This window comes from Pogona vitticeps, chromosome 13, assembly GCF_051106095.1.
Source record: "Pogona vitticeps strain Pit_001003342236 chromosome 13, PviZW2.1, whole genome shotgun sequence".
Taxonomy (NCBI): Eukaryota; Metazoa; Chordata; class Lepidosauria; order Squamata; family Agamidae; genus Pogona; species Pogona vitticeps.
This window is the reverse complement of record NC_135795.1, coordinates 21,394,830-21,416,000: the sequence shown is the minus strand read 5'-3', so window position 1 is coordinate 21,416,000 and position 21,171 is coordinate 21,394,830. Positions and strand designations below refer to the sequence as shown.

At 58.8% G+C, this 21,171-nt stretch overlaps 1 protein-coding gene across 6 annotated transcripts; it reads right to left on the bottom strand.

Moving 5' to 3' along the window:
• Positions 1–666: 666 nt before the first annotated feature.
• SRL (sarcalumenin) lies at positions 667–20,005 on the bottom strand. Of its 6 annotated transcripts, none has more exons than XM_072982994.2 (8): positions 19,778–20,005; positions 12,809–14,290; positions 10,295–10,402; positions 8,158–8,253; positions 6,804–6,839; positions 6,086–6,202; positions 4,795–5,028; positions 667–4,139 (listed from the first exon to the last, which is right to left on the bottom strand). In XM_072982994.2, exons 1-8 carry the CDS (start codon positions 19,839–19,841, stop codon positions 3,328–3,330), a joined length of 2,949 nt encoding a protein of 982 aa, XP_072839095.2. In that variant the 5' UTR covers positions 19,842–20,005; the 3' UTR covers positions 667–3,327. The 6 variants fall into 6 exon arrangements, with proteins under 6 accessions (XP_072839095.2, XP_072839096.2, XP_072839097.2 ...); XM_072982995.2 differs by having other exon boundaries at positions 10,298–10,402; XM_072982996.2 differs by lacking the exon at positions 6,804–6,839.
• Between the last annotated feature and the right edge of the window lie 1,166 nt (positions 20,006–21,171).

The window sequence follows — 21,171 nt, the reverse complement described above, 5'->3', positions numbered from 1 at the left end:
CCCCTTCCTTAATCTCAGCAGTATTCAGACCACAGCCAGCCTCCAGCAAGAGACGGAAGGCCACATCCGAGGGAGCCCGCTTCCCTCTTTATTGAATGATTCACTGACACAGAGAATTAGGGCAGAGGAAGACCCTGAGTGGTTCCAGCACTTAATGGGGCCAAAGGGATAGATCTGCAGCAGCTTGATCTGGCGTGTAGGTCTGATCGGAGCGCTTTGGGATGGCCAAGGGGCAGAGCCGAGCAGCAAGACAGCAGGCAGAGCCCTTCCCGTGGGATTTTAAGGAGCTCCAGGCCAACAGCTTCAGCGCAGAGCATGGCCGTTCCTTCTCAAAGAGGGAAGGAAGGAGAGTCTCCCCGGTGCAACTCCTCTCTTTTGGAGCAGGATCCTTAGGATGGCTGCTTATTTCAAGACACCTGAGTGCCGGGAAGGGTCATTGACGATGGTAGCTTTATTTATATAAACCTAATGGTAGGTCTATATAAATAAACCTGCCATTGGTGGGCCCAAACTAAAATCCAGTGGGAGGCGTCAAGCCATGTGTGGGTATCTGAGACTACCACCCACCCACCCAGTTTTCTAGACCCCAGGCTCCTTTATCTACCCTTTACAAGATCACCACCTAGAAACAGAGGCAAGACACACCGAGACACATACGCACAAGACTGGAAATTATCAGAATTTATTTGAATGGCTGATGTACATGGTCTCTCCAAATACAGAGTATCATTGTGAACCACTAACTGGAAATATATTACAGTTATGTAATTTATTTAAATGTATCTGTCCAAAAGGCTGTTCAAAAGAAGTGCCCCACAGTGGACGGAGGGTTTCGGTTTGGTGACTTGACCGAACAGAGAGGTGTACAAACTCCCTCCTGCAAGGACTGATGGGCCAGAAGGGTTTGTGTGTCCGGGACAGAGAGGAGCCAGCTGTTAATTGGAGGGGCCAGCTGTTCTGGCAGCTTCTCATACTTGTGCTAAAACCTAACCGTCCCCTCCCTTGCTTTGCTGCTTTGGGGCTTCCACCCTGACCGGTGCCAGTTGCTCAGAACGTTTCTTGCAGAGAGCTGCCCCAGGCCACTGCTCAGAATTTACCTGCTGATGTTGTCTTTCTAAGAGGGAAGAGGGCAAGGAGGATGAGTGAACAGGAAAGGAGAGCGAGCGAGCGAGCGGTGGAAGGAAGGGGGGGGTCCCTCTGCTGGAGAGTCCCTGCCCAGAGGATGAGGCAGGCGGGCCTCGGTGTGTGTGTGTGGGGGGGGGGGAAAGCTAGGTAAACAACAGATGTCCTGTGTCATTTTCCCTGCTGGAAGGCAAAGATCCTGGACCATCAGCCAGAACAGACTCTTAACTGGAGAAGACCCTGTGGGGGGCGGGAGGAAGCTGATGAGAGAAGAAAGGGAGGAAGGAAGGTAACAGATGGAAGAGGAGAGGAAAGCAACCGTCAGACCGACCTGGGACAACCCTCTGCATGGACCCATCCCTGCTCCCTTCTGGATTCTAGTGTCCTTGCCCTGACGCTTCCTGGCTGCTTAGCGGTTCCCATTCCGGGGAGAGCCTTGCCCAAAGCCCCCCACCCTGAAATTCCTTCCCAGCGCAGAGCCTGCTCCTCTGGGAGACCCAGCACCTGCCTTCTGCTCCCTCTTGGCAGCCAGTCCGCAAGGCCCCACAAGGAGCCCCTCACGGGCCACAGCCTCCCAAAGGAATATTCGGAACCGAGCCTTTGAAAGCCGGCGTTGCCAGCTGCTCTCTCTCTCTGGGTTGGTTTCACAGCCGGTTCCTTTTTTCCAAGCTGTGAGTTAGTCCTGAACTGCCTTTCACGATTCTCCAGTTTTTTTCCTCTGTCAAGGGACCAAACGTTTTGCCTGCGCTGTCATGGGGAGGGGGAGATAATAAGCCAAAGGGCCACGGCGCCTTCGGCTGTCTGCCTGGCGGCCCTTCTTGGCACGAATCTGGGCTAGTAACGCTCACAAGCCTGTTCTATCAAGACGTTCCCTTCGGACTGACCGGGGGGGCCCTTCCCAGGCCGAAAGAGCCAGCTAAGTCCTGTGGAGCACTTGCTCTCTTTTGGAAAAGCACCCTTGCACATGCTCTTCGGGTTCAGCGCTGCCACTGGCTGGGCTGGCAAAAGACTGTGTGCGCATGCGGGGGTGGGGGGAGGACTCGTCTCTTCCTGGACATGCAAGGGATGGGGTGCTGGAGAACCTGCAGCCTTGAATTAGCTACAAACTGGGTGATGGGATGCAAGACTGTGGGAATGGAAGGAGAAGCCAAAGCATACAAATACTGGCAAGGACAACCCGGCTGTAAAACACAGCAAAAAAAGGACTGGAAGAGGAAGAGAAGGAGGAGCAGAAGGAAGAGCACACGAAGAGTCAGAGAGGTTCAGCTGCCAGCACAACCGGGGGCCGTGCCCCATTCACTGCCTAGCTCTTACAAAGCGGATGCTACGGCTCACCATTCCGGACTCGCTCTGGCAGCTTCCTGTGCCCATTGCACCCTCAACCTGAAGCACCTGAAGCCACCTCAGGCAGGGCCAGGCTTCCCATGACATCTGCTGGAAGAGCCCTCTGGACCCTAACTGGTGCTGAGGGCTGACCCTCCTGAGTGGGGAAAGGATGCCTGCTGCTTAGTTTGCAGGCAAGGCAGACTGCAGATTCCCCGGGTTTTTCCAAGTCTTGGGTAGGAAGCAGAGAGGCGGAAAGGAACGGCAGGACGGAGCGAAGTGGCAGGAAGGTGCTGCCCCCAAAAGGGCAGATGATGGTGATCCGTGAGGCCAAGAAGGAAAAGCGAGAGATCTACAGTATGGGATGGATTCTCTGGTCCTCAATCCCACGTAGAGCATCCAGGATGCTGCACGAACTAGGTACTGCCCCGGTTAAAGGCAAGACATGTTTATGCTTCTCCTAATGTCAAAGGGTTAGTTTAATTAACACTTTCTCATCACTTGAATCCTTCCTTCCTTCCTTTTCCTTCCTTCCTTTTCCTTCTCCTTCCTTCCTTCCTTCCTTTGCACTCAGGGCCATAGGCAAGGGTCAGGGACCGCCGCTAGAGACAGGTCACTCCTTTCGATTGATGGGTTCATGGCCTCTTACTTAAAATGACAGCACGGATGAGATATGAAAAGTCAGATGTTCACAGTGTTTTATTCCCTCCCCTAGGCCTGCCCAGCTTCCCTGCCATCGATGCCCCGACTCCAAGCCCTCATTGTATTTTAGCTCTTGCCGGTACAGCACTCGAAAGGTTAGCAAAACTCGGCTTCTTGGACAGATAAGACATAAGCTCATTCACCAACAGGAACACAGGAGTGGTTGCACTGGACAGCCCGCTAATGTTTCTTGTATCGGTTCTTGGGTGTTTCGCCGCAGCCCGTGGTGTCACAGGAGAGGACGCTGGGCTTCTTCCCCTGGCCGACACTCCCCAAGAGATCGGGCAGCTCATGGGTTATGGCCCTCTCGATCTTCTCCAGGAAACAGCCCCCCATGTAGGAGCACTGCTGAGCGAGAAGCTTGAAGGAGGTGATGGGGTTGATCCCAAAGAAGTCCTTGTAAGCCTCACGGTTTGGGAGATCAAACTTGCTGACGTTGGTCTTGGCCAGGATGGTCTTAAAGATGTAGAACTTGTCCGGGTCTTCAACAATGTCCTTGAACACTAGCTCCCCATCGCTGAAAAAGGTCATTTTGTCTTTGTAGGTCTGCAAGTAGCGATCCACTAAGAGCGCGTGGATACGGACTCGGATCGCATGTTGGCGGATGAAGGCGATCTTGTTCTCCAGCCGGTTTTCAATCACCTGGTTGAGATCTTCCAGCAGCGAGATCTCTTCTTTCAGGAACAGATCCCTGTGGGTGTCCGGATGGTAATCCAGGGGCCAAAAGGAGCTGACGTAGACCCTGGGGGGCTCCGTGACATTGATGAGCGGAGCCAGGCTCCAGAACAAGGCTCCGTAGACGCGCATGAGCTCTTGTGTGGCCAGGCTGTCGGCCTTGTTGAGAATGATCCGGATCTGAGACTCTCTTCCCTTCAGCTGCCGGAAAAGCATCTCCAGCTCCAGGCCTACGTCCAGCTTGGTGGGGTCGAAGACGACAAAGATGAGATCGGCTCGGTCAATGAACCACTGGCAGACGTCGTTGAATGGGTAGCCTGTTCCGGAGAGGGGGGGGAAGGAAGGAGAAGAGCATCATGTGGGAGGGTGTCTGGAACGTGGACCAGCCCTTGCACGACATCCCCAGGAACCCCTGCCACCCTTGGGGGAAATTCTTCTCTGGCTGCACCCAGTGGAGAAACGGGCCCTGAAAACTGGAAAAGGGCCATTCAATTGTTTGGCCAAATAGTGAAGTCACATTGATGACAAACATGTACGTATACTATCTTGAAGTACTGAAATGTATTTGTTTATTTATCTGTCTATTCAGAATATTTATATCCCACACTTTTTCATGAGCCATCTGGGCAAGGTATAATAACCCTGTTCTCCTTTCTTTAACTTGTATTCTGTTCTTGGGCCCTTCTTCATTTCCTTTTTTTCTTAAATAGCTTTGCACAAGTGTGCAACAACCTGTTCTGTACCTCTGTGCACACTCAGAAAGAATGGCCTTAGGAGCAGATGTTGAAAGAATGAGAACTGGTTGTGAAATAGTTCAGTTGCCAAAACACCCAGGACTTCTGACTCAAGTCTCACCCTTTAATAAGTGGGGATTTTACGCTGGAGTGGACTTCCCCCTGGGGCTCATCCCCAGGACACCTTCTGCTTTGTTCCCCTCCAAGCCCTCCGAACATCTAAGGAGCAAAGGGTTACCTCGTTCCTGCTGCTTCCGGTTCTCAATTATTCCAGGGGTATCGACAAAAGTAACCCTTTCCAAAAGCTTATGAGGGACCTCAATCCCAATCAGCTTCTCCAGAAAGTTCTGCCCAAACTTCTCCAGGGGCGAGAAAGAGCGGGCGCTGTCTGCAGCCATCACGATCCCTTCAATGGTCTTGAGCTTGGAGCCATGCATGATCACGGTGAACTCCGAGGTGGTGGGCTCGGCCCCTGGGCAAAGAAGGAGGGTGGGAACAAGATCCAGGGGAGCCGTGTGGGACCGCCCCCCCGACTGATCTTAAGAGCTCCAGATCAGGCAGGGTGAAGGGGATGTAATAAAGGCATTCAAATAACACGGATGTTGGCATTCAAAAGCCGATCGCTCTCATAGCCCAACAAAGGACACACAGCACAGGAAAGTCCAAACTGCCCTGCCAGGACCCCCTTGGCATTGCTCAGGTCAGCCAGGCAAGGAGTCCAGCCCTCGAGTGCCATCTTTTAAGTGCGTACAGCCCAGGGAGCTAAGAGACATGGTTTCAGGTGACATGGAAGGCCCCCTTCCCCAGTGTCCTCCCACTGTTCCTAATTCCAGCCCAGCTCCAGGGAGGAGGATGTCCCTCTCCTCTGAACAGTAGCACGCCATCATCCTTAAACAGGGCTAGTGCCTCAAGAGAGAGGGTGGAGCCACTGTTCCCCCTCCAGAGATGGGGCTCGCAGGAAAATTTCTACGGCTGTCTTCAGTCCAGAGGAAACCTGTGGCCGGAGGAAGTTCCAGTGGCTCAACCCATTTCTTGGGGGAAATGATCACCAGCCTTTAAGCGGAGGACCTGCTGCTCGGAGAGACCACAGAGGCCTTGACTAAGAAGGTGTCTGCTCGGCTGACGGTGGATATCAAAGGGAGAAGAAGCCGAGGGAGGCCGAGGGCAGGAGAACCGGAAAGGAACGGCCACTCGGCTCCTCTTAATTGGCTCCATGCAGGGAAGCCAGAAGTTCCTCATGGAGACGGACTGTGGCTCCGGCAGCTAAGTGGGGAAGCCAGCTCAGGATGGACCCTGGCAGGATGGACCCTGCAGCGTGTGTGTGTGTGTGCATGTGTGTGTGCAGTCTGAGGCCTGGGCACACCCACTCTGTCTGCTTGCAAGGCTGGGCAGCGCCCTCCTGGTCCTAGCTGCAGACCCCCACCCCCACCCCCGGGCCAGATGGGGCCAGCCCCTGGGAGGCCTCCGGTTTAACCGACACGGATGGCTTTGTGCATCAAGCCCAGGGATCAAAGCAGGAAGGCACCTACCCGTGTAGAGCTGGTAGGGCGTGTCATCTAGCCCCAGGAGGTAATTGATCATGGTGGACTTCCCAACGCTCCATGGTCCCAGGAACAGCACCATCGGCTTGGAAGTAATCTCTCCATCTGCAGTGGGAAAGGAAGAGCCGCACGGGGGGGCAGTGGGTGGTTGGTCGCTCCGGCCCCTTGTCTTTTCTAAGCAGCCCTTTCAGGCATCTTTCTCCAAAGAGGAGGGCAGCCCCAGGATATTTATCCTGACTCTCCAGATCCACAGAAGCATCCTTTATCAAACTCAGCCAGCCAGTCCCTTCCTCCCTGCAGGCGATCCACGCCAGCCAGGGATGGAGGCGTCCCGACCCCAACGCTGCCAGGCTGGGGGGTGGGTGGGGAGAGACAGCGGCGCCCCACTGCATTCATTCACCTGCTTTCACCCATCGCCACCTCCAAGAGTCCCAGCAGCTAGAAAGGGAGGGAGGTCTCTTTTAGCCACACCAGCCTACCCCCAGCAAAGGCTACGGAGGCACCCCTCTGGATCCTTCCTGGCCTGAGATGTCTTGGAAGGACCATACCAAGGACGCATTTCCTACGTGGATCTTCCTTGTTTGCACACGTCTCAAGTAAACACGGCTGCATGTGAGAATGCACGTGTTGGTACTTGAGAAGCAGAGAGGGGGGGCACCCTGGGAGGCGTTTCATTCCCATGCAAGTGACAGGTAGCCATACCCACCTGTGGCTGAAGTGCCCAAGGTGCGTCCAGGATAAGCTGTCAGGCAGGAGAGGAGGGGGGGCGGGGAAAAGAAAAAGCAACATGAGTAGGAAAGGGTCTGGGGGGGGATGCTTGGTTAGGTGTCGCTCAAGGGCGGGAGGTGGGTCCACCTTCTCTGAGAAAGGGCATAGAACCGATGGATAATTCAAGTTCGTTCCATTCCCGTCTGGCCCCATAAGAGACACCGGAATCAGGAATTATCCATTTGCCAGGAAAGGCACTCATGCACATATTTTCCAGAGGGGGTCTGCATGCAAATCCTATCCCAGTTTTCTTGTGAGAATCAAGAATTGGGTGGTTTTTTTTTTCCCTTGCAGGCTGCCAAGAACTGGTATCTCTGTAGCAGGACAGATCAAGGAGCCTCTTTTGATCTTCTTTGGTGTGTGTGTGGGGGGGAGCAAGGGGAGGACTGTGAGGACTTGGGAGGGAAGGGAAGGGAGAGCATGCCTGCGCAGGACTCAATGGGGGGGGGGAGAGTTGCCCCACTTCGAACCCAGGAGGATTCGGAGAAGGAACTTTTGAGCCTGTTGTCCTGAGACGATGGGGTCTGTTTCTGGTAGCACGACGGGCTGCCCTCGCCGGAGCTCTATGTGTGAGCAGTGCTTTCCACCCCCAGGCGGGACCCTCTGAGTTCTGGGCTGCCCGCGCCCGCCTGCACAGAAGGGGGTTGTGGCCCAAGGGTCCTGGTGCCGAGGCCAACAGGTGTCTGCACCTCGGAAAGAAGGACGCCAGGACAGGCGGGCCGGCCAGCAAGGAGCCTGAGCCTCTCCTCTGAGCTGCCCCTGCCTCTTTGCGGCTAAGGAAAGCCTAACGGAAGAGACTCACTCGAATATACCCTGGGGGAACGACATTATTGCCAGGCCTGGAGAGCCCCGAGGTTTGTAAATGGGTCACTTTTGGGGTGGGGGGGGAAGAAAAGAAAGGCAGAGACATGCAGGAAATTCCAGACACAACCACAAAGAGCGAGCCTGGTCTGTGGCTACGGAAAGCCTGACGGAGCGACTGACTCCACGCAGAGGCAGGGAGGGCTGGCGCTGGGGGGGGGGTGGGGGGCAGGTGGGCAGGGGACGGGTTAGGGTTGTCGGGAGAAGGAAGGGCGGCGCTCCCCGCAGGGGGCCAACCCTGTTTTGCTCTAATCCAGGAGGTCTCCAGGACCTCGTGAGGGTGGACCTTGTGCTGCCCTCTCTCCTGGCTCCATCTCAGACCGCCCTGGCAACCTGGGCCAGCCCAGGGTCAAAGGGGGCATGAGGTGGGTCCCCCCCCCCGGCAGGCCCCGCTCCAGCCCTCCCTTGCGTTCTCCCACTGCTTGCCCTACCTGTGATCTCGTGCTGTCGCAGCTCGTTGTACTTGTACGACTGTTCCAGGGGCTTGATGGACGAGTGGTAGATCTTCCGCAGCCGCTGCAGGATGGCTGCAGGGAAGGCAGAGACCAAGAGGAGACCCATCAGAAACGGGCCGGCCCAAAGGCCAGGCCGGTCTGCTTCCTTCTTCGTGCCTGCTACCAAGAAGGTGCCTTTCCGACCGGCGGAGTTCTCCTGTGGGACGGCTCTCCTGCGCAGCTGGGATGGGGACGCCTGGCCTTGAGCGACTGCCCCTCCCTCAGGCTCCTGTCCCCAAACCTTTGGATCAACACCGGCCTCACCTGCAGGGGCCCTTGCTGCGCCAGATGGCGTCCCCCTGGCACCCAGCAGGGAGCTGGGGGGCAGCCTGGGCAGAGACCAGCATCCTCTGCAGGAGCTACTGCACAGGGCCTCCTTCCTTGCTGCGCAGGAGCCTTTGCTCAGTGAGGTTTGGCTGGGCGGCTGCTCTCGGGGGAATCACGTGCCCTGTCCTGAGCCGAGCCGTGGGGTCCCTGCCTGCGTCCAAGCCCGTGTCACCCACCACTGCCGGGAGGAGACGAAGGGGTTGCCCTTGTGTGTGTGTGGATTTTCTGGTCCCGCAAAGGGAGCGCTTTGCAAGCACAGCTTTCCTGGCAGAAGAGGACACCCAGTGGAGAAAGGCAAGAAGGCAGGGGTAGACAGTGCCTTGTTGAAATATTGGCATCTCACGCTTTGTCCTGTTTGGGTGTTAGGGGAGGGCATACTACAAACTGATAGCATGGCAACAGTGCAACGATTCCCACTAAAAGGGAAAAAAATTAAAACCAAGCAAACTGTTGCAACAAACTGGTTAAATGCCTGAGTGAGTTTATTTATTTATTTATTTATTTATTTGATTTATATCCCGCCTATCTAGTCGGTTAGGACCACTCTAGGCCTAGAGTGTTTGCCTAGCACCAGAAAATGGGGAACTTCAGTGGTGCCCTCCCCCAGCATGCTCCCCCCTCCTCAGTGCCATGCTATGTCGGATGGCAACTGGCCTTCCACGGGTAGCTTGGGCAGAGGAACGAGTGTTGTGCAGAGAAGGCTGCAGGATTAGGGTTGCCAGATTTCAGGCAAAAGGAGGACCTGTCCTCCTTTTTAGCCTAATGTCCTCCGTCAGGCAGGCAAAGATAAAAACCTTTAAAATGTCAGGCTTTTGTATATTTTATGTTATAATTTTGGATGGGAGGGGGAGAGGTGGAAGGACCCCCTTCGCCCTGGCTGTCCCCTCCCCCACCTGCCCGCCCACCCCCAGTATTTTGAAAAAAAGCCTCCATTGAATTTATTTTTTATTTTTAACATGACTGTTTCTTGGTCGGTTCACTAAGAGACATTTATTGGCAGCTATTGTAATAAAATTGTATTGATTGTGGGTTTAATCTGGAACGATTCAAAGGAAACATTCAGTAGGTCCTCCTTTGTCCTCCTTTTTGTCTTTCTATGTCCTCCTTTTGGTACCCATGTATCTGGCAACCCTACGTAGGATTGTCCTGCTGCTTGCCTGTCCCACTGCCCGGCTGGGCCTCTTTTGCCCTCCCTCTCCTGTGCACTTTTTTTTAGGGGGGGGGAAGGAGGCCACTTAGTGGGACAGCAGCTGTGCTGTGGGCAGAAGGACCCTGGTGCAAAACCCGACAAGGCGGGGAAAGGCAGACCGGGCTGTGTAGCAGCAGCTCCGTCTGGCTCAGGGGCCCAGGCCCTCCTGGCACCTTCACGTTGACCGCCATGCGCTGCCCGGCCGTGCCCCTCGGCTGCTCCAGACTCCAGAGAGGGACTGAGGCCTGTGAGAGAGAGCCCTCCCAGAGGTGAGGTGGGCAGGCAGTCCAAACCCAGCCAGCTGGAAGAGCTGGGACAGGCAGGGGGTCCGGCTCTTGGGTGGCTTGCAGGATGGGGAAATGCCCGTGGTGTGGCCCCTTAAAGGAGGGCGGGGAAAGAACACACACACACACACACACCCCAACACCACTTGGACCCTCAGAGTGCTGGAGATGGAAAGGGTGGAGTCGGTGTTCGGATGCTGAGCCCAGGAGGGAAGGGGGCGGCCGCTGGCCCCTCTGGCTCCCAGCCCCCACCACAGGGACCCTCTCCTACTGCTACCTGAGTAGTCATCGGCCGGTTTGTCCTCCTTCAGCTTCAGGGTGCTCTCGATGTGGGAGCGGTCCCTCTTGGCAGACTCCCCCACTGCCGCCTCCTCCACCTCCTCTGCAGAGAGAACAGACAAACCCTCTTTGACTCCCAGGGCCTTTTTTGCAACCAAAAAAAAAAAGGGGGGGGACAGAGGGAGCTTTCCCACAGCAGGCTCATTCAAGTCTCTGGCACCATGGCGTGTTTCCCTGGCCCCGTCCTCTCCTTCCCCCGCCCCTCCGCCGCCCAACCCCAAAGGATTTCCGCTGGTGCCAAGTGTAGCTGGAGTTTTGTGCCTGGCCAGGGACCAACAGCTGCTAAGGGAAAATCTTCTAAATTTAGATACTGATCCTACTTCTGCGTCCGGACTTCACAGCGAGGGTCTCTCTCTCTCTCTCTCTCTCTCTCTCTCTCTCTGCTTAAGCAGTAATGAAAATAACCACCAAAGAACACTTTTTGGGGTGGGGGGGTCTTCTCTGACTGGACTCCACCAATATGTAAATGCAAAATAAATACTGGTACAAAGACATTTAAAAATGAGTCATTGTTGTTATGGACTGTCAACTTGTATTTGACTTATGCTGACCATCATCGTTGGGGTGGAGGGGTTTCAAGGTATGTGAGAAATTTAAGGAGTGGTTTTGCCGCTTCCACACACTCCCCACCCTCAGAGTTTTCTGTATCCAAGAGGGCATCTGAACCCAGGCTACGTGAGTCCTAACCTGTTACTCTACCCACTACACTATGCTGGCTCTCAAGAACCCAAAATATATTCTCATCCACTCCTCTTCCATGTTTGAGCATCTGGTGTCAAAAATGGAAGCCGGTGCAACTGAGAACATGGCTTGCAGACCTCAGGATGGTGTGCCTGGTGGGGTTTCTTTGAGAGCCTTCTCTCCAGCGGCTCTCCTGCAGCTCAGCTGTCCTGGGTTGCAACTCAAAGATGACAGAAAAGTCCCATCTCTCTCCCCCCCCCCATGGGTACAGAAACTCCCACCTCCACCTCCTCAGGGGGCTCCATCTTTGCATTTTACAGAACAAGCTTTTGAAAACCCAGGACACCCTGCTAGTTGTCCAGGAGGGAGGGGCCTGGCTCAGGACGAGCGCCCTGGCGCCCTTCCACAAACTCGGCCGACGGCCACCTTGGTGGGACACGAGGGCGCTGTTCCATTTCCGTCTTCCAAGACTTCGCAGGAACTGCAAAAGCATTTCAGGCACATGGGCATGTACACAAGCACCACAGCTGCATGCATGCATGGGAGACCGCACCAGGCACACCCCTCCAGGTATAGCACTCTGCCCATGTGTTACCCGGGAGCAGAGGGCTCTTTCTACTACCTTGGTATTGCTTTCCCTGCTTTACGACGACGCGAAAGCTGATTCTAGACTTCCAGTGTTCTACGTCTTTCATTCTAAACAAATTCTTGTATAGGCTGGTCTGCTGTCAGCCTGCATTATACGGATGCAAGTGCCTAGCAAGAAACCCAAAACATCCCTTGGACATGTGTGTGTGTGTGTGGGGGGGCTTCCACCTTCATACCACTCTGTCTGCAGCCCCTTGAAAGCCCCTGGAGCATTGCTGCCAAGTTACTGCCTCTGGCAGCAAAAAGCCTCAGGCCGGCCATTCTGTCTGCGTGCTGCTGGTTCGGGCAGAAAAGCTGACAGCCACCGAGAGGTTTTTCCCAGTTCCCGAAAATAGCCCCGGCTGGTCGGAGGTCCAGTTACACCCTTGGCGTTAGTGCAGTGTGCGAGAGCCGGGGGGGGGGAGCAAGGGGCTGCTCTGGCATGCTTCCTGCCCCCATCCCCCACCACAATGGCAGGTGGCTGTCTAATCACTGGCATGGCATGCGTGCTATGCCAACCTCTCCATTATCTGGCACAGTAGAAGCTGAAAAATTCAGATTTAAAATTCCTTTTCGTCTGTGTGGGGAAGTTATGTTCTCTCTCTCCCCCCCCCGTACTTGTACAGTACCTGTATCTATCTTTCCTGCTATTTAATTATTATCATGGTTTGGTAATGAGACCAACTGCTTAGCTTAACAGCTATTACTTCTGGTTTGCATGTCGTGTTTCGGAAAGGTTAACTGAACGTCTCTGGGTTAATACCCTGATTCTGCAGCAGCCGAGACATCCGGGGTGTGTGTGTGTGTGTGTGTGTGTGCGTCCCTGGGTGCAATGGATTCTGCCTATGGAAGGAAGCCCACGGCAGGAGACTGAGGGACCCTTTCTCTACCCCAAAAGTAAAGCACCCTTTCATCCTGAGCTTCCCCCATCCCGCTCGATGGGGAACTGAACCTTGGGCAGCTACTCTCCACGGGGGGCCGTGGCCCACCTCCCCTTCGAGCTAAAACTGAGGCGGATGGCAAGTGGGGCGGGGGGGGGGGAGAGAGGCCAGCCTGGGGCGCAAGCAGACCAGCCTCTCTGGGGCACGTCTGCAACTGTGCTCTTGGCTTTGGCAAACTACGGGGCAAGGAAAGCCGGCACCTCTCTGGCTTTGGGGGAGCTGGCGGACAGCTTCTCGTATCGGTGGGTTTCTGGGAGCTTCTGGGCTGGCAACTGCGGCCGTCGGGTCCACTGCTTGCGGGGGCTGGTCAGGCTCAGAAGACGTTGCCTCTCCTCTGCTGAGGGTGTGCTTGTGGCTGGAAGGATCCGGCCCTCTTTCTGCTTGGCTCGGCGGCGTCCCCTCTTCTGGGTGCTGGAGGTGGCCGTCCTCTGCAGGAGCCGATCCCAGGCTGGCCCCGTGGCCAGGAGCATCTTCTGAAGCCCCCTCCTCAGCCTCTTGGTCCAGGCCGCCCCCTTCTCCTCTCAGGCCTGCTTCCCCCCCACTCTGGGGGTCGCCTCCCTCCCCCTGGACCACACCCCTCTCTTTCTCTTCTTCTTCTTCTTTCGCTGCTGCTGCTGCAGGAGAAATCTCTGCCTCTGTGGCCACCCTTCCTGTTCCTCCTCTTTCTTCTTCTTCTTCTTCTTCTTCTTCTTCTTCTTCTTCTTCTTCTTCTTCTTCTTCTTCTTCTTCTTCTTCTTCTTCTTCTTCTTCTTCTTCTTCTTCTTCTTCTTCTTCTTCTTCTTCCTCCTCCTCCTCTCCTCCTCGTCCTCTTCCTCCTTCACCATCAACTCTCCCTTCTTTCTCCAGCTGGGGGTCACTTTCTTCCTCCAAGTCTTCCTCCCAGTCTTCCTCGCCTTCATCTGCGCCAGGGCCTGGCGTCTCTGTCCCTGTGGGTTGTTCTTCCTCCGAGCCAGAGGAGGGTGCAGGGCCCAGGGGTCCCCCTTCCCTTCCTGCCCCTTCCTCCCTGAAGGGCTCATCCTCCTCGGTCTCTGCTTCCCTGGGTGCTTTTTCATCGTCCAGCTCCAGGACGCCCGGTGCCAGTGGGCTTGGTGGCTTCACCACATCCACCGTGGGGAGAGAAGTGCCACCTGAGTCCTTCGCCCCAGTGGCACCTGCAGTCTCTTGGCCCAGGTCGGTGGCCTCCTCCTGTGTGAGGTTGTCTTCTTCCCCCACCTCAGAGGACTTCCAGAGGCTCGGAGGGGGGTCTCCACCGTCCCCCTCGGGATGCTCCCCTTGCTCCTTCTCAGCCTCCTCTCCCGCCGAATCCTCCTCCTCCTCCGTGGGCGTGGCTGAGCGTGGCGGACCTTCTTCTAGGCTGACTTGACCCCTTTCTCCCTGCCCCTCGGCATCAGGGCCCCCCTCCGTGGCACCCTCCGGCTCGGTCACCTGGCCAGGGCTGACTTCGGGGCAGCCAGGCTGCGAGAGGCCGGCGGCGTGGGCATCCAGGTCCACGCCCATCTCGGCGGCTGCTTTGAGGCTGCCTGTGCGCGGGAGGGGAATCCTTGCCCCAGGAGGGGTGGTGGGAGCGTCTCCGTACAGCAGCATCTCCTTCTCCACTAAACGTGGCTCTCCAGGCAACAAGGCACCCTCAGCAAAGGTGGCAGCGTCTTCCGTGCCAGCATCCCGGGCAGAGGCTTGCAGTTCTAAATGGTTAGAACACGATCAGTCAGTTTGGTCGGCTGCCTTCTCCTGGCCCGACTCCGACTCTCTCCTCAAAACTGCCCACGTGTTGTTGGTTTTTTTGCACACACGACTCTGCGGGAGAAGCAGAGCGAGCTCCCTCTCCTATCCAAGTGAGGTTGGAAGCCGAGGCACAGTCCGAGTGTCTCCTAAGTACCTTTTCTGCTCCTACCCAAACCGCCCCCCCCCGGCTTGGAATCCAGCTCTCTTTTCCTGCCCCTCTCAATACACCAGATGCCGACAGGTGCAGCTCGGAAAGAAATCGACCCTGGATCTCATGGGCGGGGCTCAGCAGGCGCCCCCCCGTCCCGGCCTCTTTGCTGGGCTTCTTGCTTTCCTGCTTTGCAGCAAGCACCCAGAGAAAGAAAACAGCTGGGGGAGACTCTCAGATCACAGATTGCGGAACGGGAGAAGAGCAGAGGAGCGGGCCGTGGCGGCGGGCGGGGGGGGGCAGCATTTCCGGGCGCCCTGAAAGATTTTTAGCACATTCCAGGCCTTCCCAGGTAGCTCCGAGGGCCTTGGAAAGCTCCCTTCTCTCTCTCCCCCCCCCCCAAGTTTCCAACCCTGGAGTGCCTTCTTCCTGCTTTTCCTTCCCCCGGAGGCCAGGAAAGGACAAGATTTTAAACAGAGGAGGAAGCCGGGCTCAGTAGCCTTCCCGGCTGCTTTGCTTGCCGCCGTTTGGCTCCTTCCGAAATAAAGGAGCCTGAAACAAGCAGCCTCCGCCCGCGAGGCTCCTTTTCACAAGATACATTTGCACGCGCGCGCGCACACACACAAACACACGGAACTGGCTAACCCAAACCAGGGCTGGGTGGGATCTGCGCCTGGGTGGCAAGGGCTCTGGGGTGCGTGCAGGGAGGGCCCATTGCCGCCCCCTCCCACCCCACCCCACCTGAAGTCTGGCCTCCATGTCTGTTGTGTCCCTGACGCTCTCCTGAACCATAGGAGTCAGCCAAAAAAGAGGGGGGGGGCTGGCCATCATCCCAGGAAAGGAGGGGAGGGGGCCCAGCCACCCCCTCCACAGGCGCTCAGCTGGCCGTTATGTCTCATTCGCCAACTGAGGCTCAATCGAAAGTGTTGGAAATCAAGCCACCTCCATTAGCAACAGCTGCGGCTCAGTCAAATAATCCCCCCAACGCACGCACACCCACATGTGTGGGTCCCTCGCCTCAAGCCTAAGCTCTCCCTTTGTACTTTGCATAGCTCTTCCGTGGGGCGAGCCCTGTCCCTCCACCCTTTGCAAAAACCAGCAACGGCAGAAGGGGGCTCTGGGGGTGGGGGTCCAATTCATCTAGGGAACAGCCTGGTGGGGAGGGGGGGGCTTCCTCTCCATGCCTCTTCCCATGCCTTCCAGAGGGCACAATCCCCTTCCTTCTGGGCAACCCCCCCACCCCGGGCCCCCCTCCCGAGTATGGAATGGCGCTGACTCGCAGGCAGAAGGCAAGCAAGCGGGCGTCAGCCTCCAGCAGAAGGGGCTGAAGGTTACGGGCTTAACACCCGGCAGCCTCCCTCACGAGGCTAAAAATACCTCCCCTCCAGCCACTGGGGGGGGGGGGGGAGCCGCCCTGGCCGGCCGGCCGGCCGGCCACCCAGTGGGGTCCATTCTCCCCTTGCAGCGCTCCTTCCTTCCCTGGCCGAGCCCCCACCCCGCGGGGAAGGAGGGCTGAGAGAGAGAGGGAGGGAGGGAGGGAGGGAAGGAAGGAAGGGGAGAGTCCTTGGTTCCTTTGGCAGCTGGGGAGGAAACGCTCAAGCATGTCCCGCATGCCGAACGTCGTCAGCTGACTCTCCGGGACGACTCCTCGGCGCTGGCTGGCTGGCTGCCGCCGGTGCCGCGCCGGTGCTGTGCCAAGGGCTCGGGGATGCCACAGAAAACAGGGCAGGCCAGATGCCAGCCGGGGTTGCGGGGAGTGGTGGTGGCTGAGGTCAGGAAGGAGGTTGGGCTCCGGCCCCCTCCCCGGCATCACCCTTTCCCTCATGGGCGCAGCTCAAGGGCTTCACTGAAGCAGCCGGCTTTCCTCACACGCCCCCCCCCCGTCTGTTTTTGCCGGATGCTCTCCTGCCCCTGAGGACTCCCAGAGCAGAGGGGGGTGGGGTGGGGGTGTCTCTAGGGCAAGAGGTAAACAGAAGGCAAGAGGCACAAAGAGTGCCGATGCCCGCGAGCCTCAGGGGAGCATCGGGCGGGGGGGGGCCGGGGGGGGCGTCCGGCGGCTCCATTCGCACAAACTCTTGATGCCGCCGCCCAGAGGGATCTTGACCTACCCCCTTCTGACATGCCCCCTCTCCTGCCACGTGCCGATGATTCACGCCTTGCCGACTTTCCCCAAGTCTGGCCTGAGGGTGGCCACCTTTCCCCAAGCCCTCCCTCTCCGGCCCTTTTCACCCACGGCAAAGCCGGAGTAAAGCCCTGTCCTAAAGCCTGGCCGCACCATCTCTCCAGTCAACCACTCAAAGCCAAGAGTTGGCGCGTTTCCAAACTCTGCTCTCCTCCGCATTCTTCCGCGCCCTAAACCAAGTTCACACGTGGCGCAGAAGGGCGCGCTGGCGTCTCTAAACACGGGAAACAAAGTCCAGGTCCTTCCTTCCGCGCGGCCAGGGGCGCGCCCTCTAGTGGACACAGCGGCGGAAAGGCCGGGTGGCGGCTCAGGGGAGAGCCCGGTTTCGCCACCTGGACGGACAGGTGGAGGCGCGCGGGGGCCAGCCCAGCCCCCTCGGCCTCTGCCCTGCCCCCGGCCTTGCCGACGAGAACAGGGGCTGCCGGGCGTGCGGGACAAGGGCTGGCCAAGCGCCGCCCCGGCTCCTCGTGGCCGTCCCGCCGAAGAGAGGCCGAGGCGCCCCAGCCGGAGGGCTTGCGGAGCGCCAAGAGAGGCGCAGCAGCCCAAGTGGGAAGCGGCCGGACGGGACCGAACAATAACCAAAAGAGGAGCAGGGAGGCGGGGGGGGGGGAGCCCCTAAAAGGCAGGACCCAGGGGGACTCCACGGGCTCGTCCAAGCAATAAGGGGCGGCCTTTCACCCAGATGGCGGCCTGCCCGCTGCAGAGCGAAACAGTTGCAGGACCCCTCGCCGCCGGCGAGCCCCCAGGAAGCGTCCAGCGAGACGTCTTAGCAAAAGGGACCTCGGAGCGGCTGGACGTAGCTTTTGGGGAAGCTCCAGCTCCTGCTCGTCATCGTCGCGCCCCCCCCCCAACCGTTATTTCTGGCTGTCCTGACCTGGGCAACCCCAGCAGGTCTAAAAATAGCCCCGCCCGCGTCCTGCCTCCGTGCCTGGATTTCGCTGTGTGGCCTCTGCCCACTTGGCGGGGGGGGGGGAGCGGCAGCAGGAAGATTCAGCCTGAATACTGGTGGGCATCCTAAGGAGGGACCGTTGCCCTTCCCAGGCGAAGCGGTGGGCACAGGGTGGCCCCCGGGCTCTCTTAAGAGGCTAAGGCAGAGGGAGAAGCGCCCCCCCCCGCCACCGCTGTGGAAAGCCTCCCGGGCTCCCCTGTGCCACCTGCATGGGAGGCGAGGGAGGGAAGGACCAGGGAGAAGGGGGAGGACTGCAGAGCGAGCAGTGGGGGGGGGGGAGTGTGTGTGACAGGTTTGGATCGCCCCCCTTCCCTGGAAGAGCAGGAGGCCGGAAGGAGCCTCAGGAAGGGGAGGGGGGACAAGCAACGCGTGCCCGCAGGAGAGATGGGGAGCTCCTGACAGCCCTCAGCCCCACAAGTGGCATCCTGGCTTTACCTTGCCTCATCCTTGAACGGGGCACCTGGGGAAAGCACCCTTGCCACACGAGGGGTACCTGCGCTGCTACGCTCTGGAAAGCCCCCCCCCGCTCTGTCCCCTGAGAGCCAGCGGTGGCGAGGGGGGTGGCCGACGGAGAGGAAGGAGGCGCTCCCAAGCCTTGGGAACCCACCACTCCGGGAAAGACGCCGCTGCTCGCCACCCCTGCAGGTTCCATGTCCACCTGGCTCAGGTAAGGCTTGGTGGTCGTTCTTCACGGTGGATTCAGCAGGAAGGCTTGGGGGGGGGAACAGCCTTCTTCATCCCTCCCCAAACCTGTCCTCACCAGCTGTCCCCAGCGCCGGGAAAAGGGGGTCTTGGTGGCCCATCTGGTCGTGCGCCGGACAGAAGCGGAGAGAGCCGCCTCCTTCTTCTCCAGCCAAGCGGTACCCTTAGCACCACTCGGCAGAAGAGGAAGGGAGCATCGCTCCAGGAACAGCCCGCTGAGATGCCAGGGAGGTATGAGGGAGGGGGGCTTGCACAGGTCAGCCAAAGACCTGGCTTCCCTTCGCTGCTCCAAGGATGCTCCAGTTACAGGACAAGCTCTGCTCAGCCCAGCCTTTCACACACACCCCACCCAAGGCCCCACTCTGGCAGCGAGACGGGCCTCACCGCTGGGTGGGGGGTACCAGGGCCCAGCGCAGGGTGGCACCCCACCAAAAGCAAGACGCCTGGGCCCAACCCCAACCCCCCATGCCACCAACTCCAGCAAGGCTCCACAGTGAAGTTGGAGAACAAGCCGGACCTGGGCACAGGAGGCAGCAGGAGTGGGTGGGGCCGCACACCCCACCCCTTTTTGTTCTTGGGGATGAGAAAGGATGGCCTTAAATGGAGGGCAGCCTCGGCTCCAAAGCTGGGCTGACACTGTGAGAAGGCAGCAGCTGGCCTGGCTGGGCCAAGCAGCCGAGAGAGGACGGGCGGGCAGGCAGGCGGGCAGGCGGGCAGGGGGCAGGCAATAGGGGGGGGAGGAGGAGGAGGAGGAGGAGGCCCTCTGGGGGTCCAGTTACATGCCTGTTTCCATACTTAGCCACCGCCAGGCAGGGAGGAAGACAGCCCTCCACCAGAGAGACCAAATTAACTCAAGGGCAAGCAAGGGGATGAGGGCTGCACCGGCAGGGACCCTCCACCTCTGCCCGCCGGTCCCCCACGCCACGGCCGGGCGGCTCAAGGCATCGCACAGCACCTGGGCGGTGGCCCTGCACGATGCCAAGGGCGTGGGAGGCAGGTGAGACCCAGAGCCAAGAAGCCAGTTGCTGCGGCAGTGGGGGGGGGAGAGAAAAAGAAGCCCCCTCCACTGCCCCCCCTCCACTCCTTCTGCCCCTCCTCCCCGGTGCAGCTCGTGGCCGGGAGCGCTGATCCTGGGCCGCTCACCCACGCGCACACATGCAGCTGCCCTCAAGCCTGGTGCCAGGAAGGGCGAGGTATCCTGCACTGGCCACCTCTGCTCTCCCTTCTCTCCCCCCCCCCGCCCTGCCTTAGGGGAGACAGAAACCTCTCCCCCCCCCCATACACACACATACACACACGCACACCGAGTCCTGAGGCCCTTGGCAAGTGGCACCTCCCTGCTCCAGCGTGGCAAGGCCACGGCAAACCCCCACCCCACGACCACACGGGAACCTGGCCAAAGTGCCTCCAGGGGGAATAAGCCCAGAAAGACACACAAGCCCAGGGCGCCCCCCCCCGCCTCGTACCTGCCCTCCCAAGGAGCAGCAGTGGGGCCACGCAGCAACAGAAGAAGAGCCCGAGTGCCCTCATAATCGCGGTGGCCGGCAGGACCTCTCGGGGCTTCTCCGGGTCTATTTATACCCCGGTGGGCTTGTGGAGGCTCAGCAGCGGCAGCTGGCCGGCAGCTCGGTCGCAGGGCCCCGCACAGATGGCGCCGGGTGCTGGACTGCCCGCTGCCCCTCCCTGGCCAGCCACTTCAGCCCCCGCGTGTCAGTCACCCGGGCCGGCCCGGCCCAAGTAGGGAGAACAAGGAGGAGCGAGCAGAGGACAGCCCAGCAGTCGGGGGGGGGAGGCTGGAAAGCAGGGAGGGAGGACCCCCCCCAACACACCTTCTGATCACTCCAGCGAGCTGGTCTGACTGGAACTCAAGCAGCTAGTCCTCTTGGCTACAGAGGGGAGTCAGCATTTATCCCTGAAAGGAGGAGGAAGGGGTGTCTCTCTGGCATTTTAATTTCATTTGCCACCAACGAAGTGGCCCTCACGCGATTGCTCGTTAGCACAGAGGCCAAAGCGAAGCCCTGACAGGCCCAATCCAGAAGCCTTTTGCTAAGAAAGTTTTTTTTTAAAAAAAAAATAACACTCTGGAAGAACGAGGCACCCCCTGTGAGACCAGGCCTTGCCTTGCGGGGTGGGGGGGAGGCGATGGCGGCGGGGGAGCAGGCAGGCACCGGCAGCCCCAAAGAAGGGGAGATGACCGAGGCAGAGCCCTCGGGCGGGTGGGGGCGTCAGGCAGGCCTTCTTCAGCCACCCGGGGAGCTGCTGGGGTCGTCTTGGTCCTTGAGGGAGGCAGAGGCCCCGTGGGTCAGGTGGCCACCTCCTCTCCCCCTTTTCTGCTTTTGGATGCCCCCCCCAAGCTCCCTCCCCGGATTCTGTGCTTCCCTCTCCGCAGCTGCTCGGGCCAGGCTCCTTCCCCATTGAATCCACAAGCATTGGAACAGGAAGACGCACAACGGGATCAACACCACCATGGCCCTGCTGCCTGGGGGGGCTTCCACCGTCACCCTCTCCTCCCTCCGTCAAAAGAACAGCCCCGGGGGGGGGCTGACGTAGCTGGGAGGCCAACCTGCTTCACGTTCTTATTTCCACCACACACACCCCCCCCGCTCCCCATCATCTGTGAAAATCCCGGTGCACAGAGCGAGGGGGCAGCCGGAGACGCTGCGTCCAGCGCTGAAGTCCCGGCGAGCGGGTCCGGTCCTCAGCCAGCGAGCCCTCCTGCACAAGGCAGCACCTCCAGGGGCACCAAGGTGGCCATAAGCTCCCCCCCCCCCGTGAAGGGAGCCTCCTGGGATTCCCCGGCCAGGTCCAAGGGCCCACCGGCCAGCTGACGCGCTCGGAGTGGCAGGCGGTCTTTGCCCGA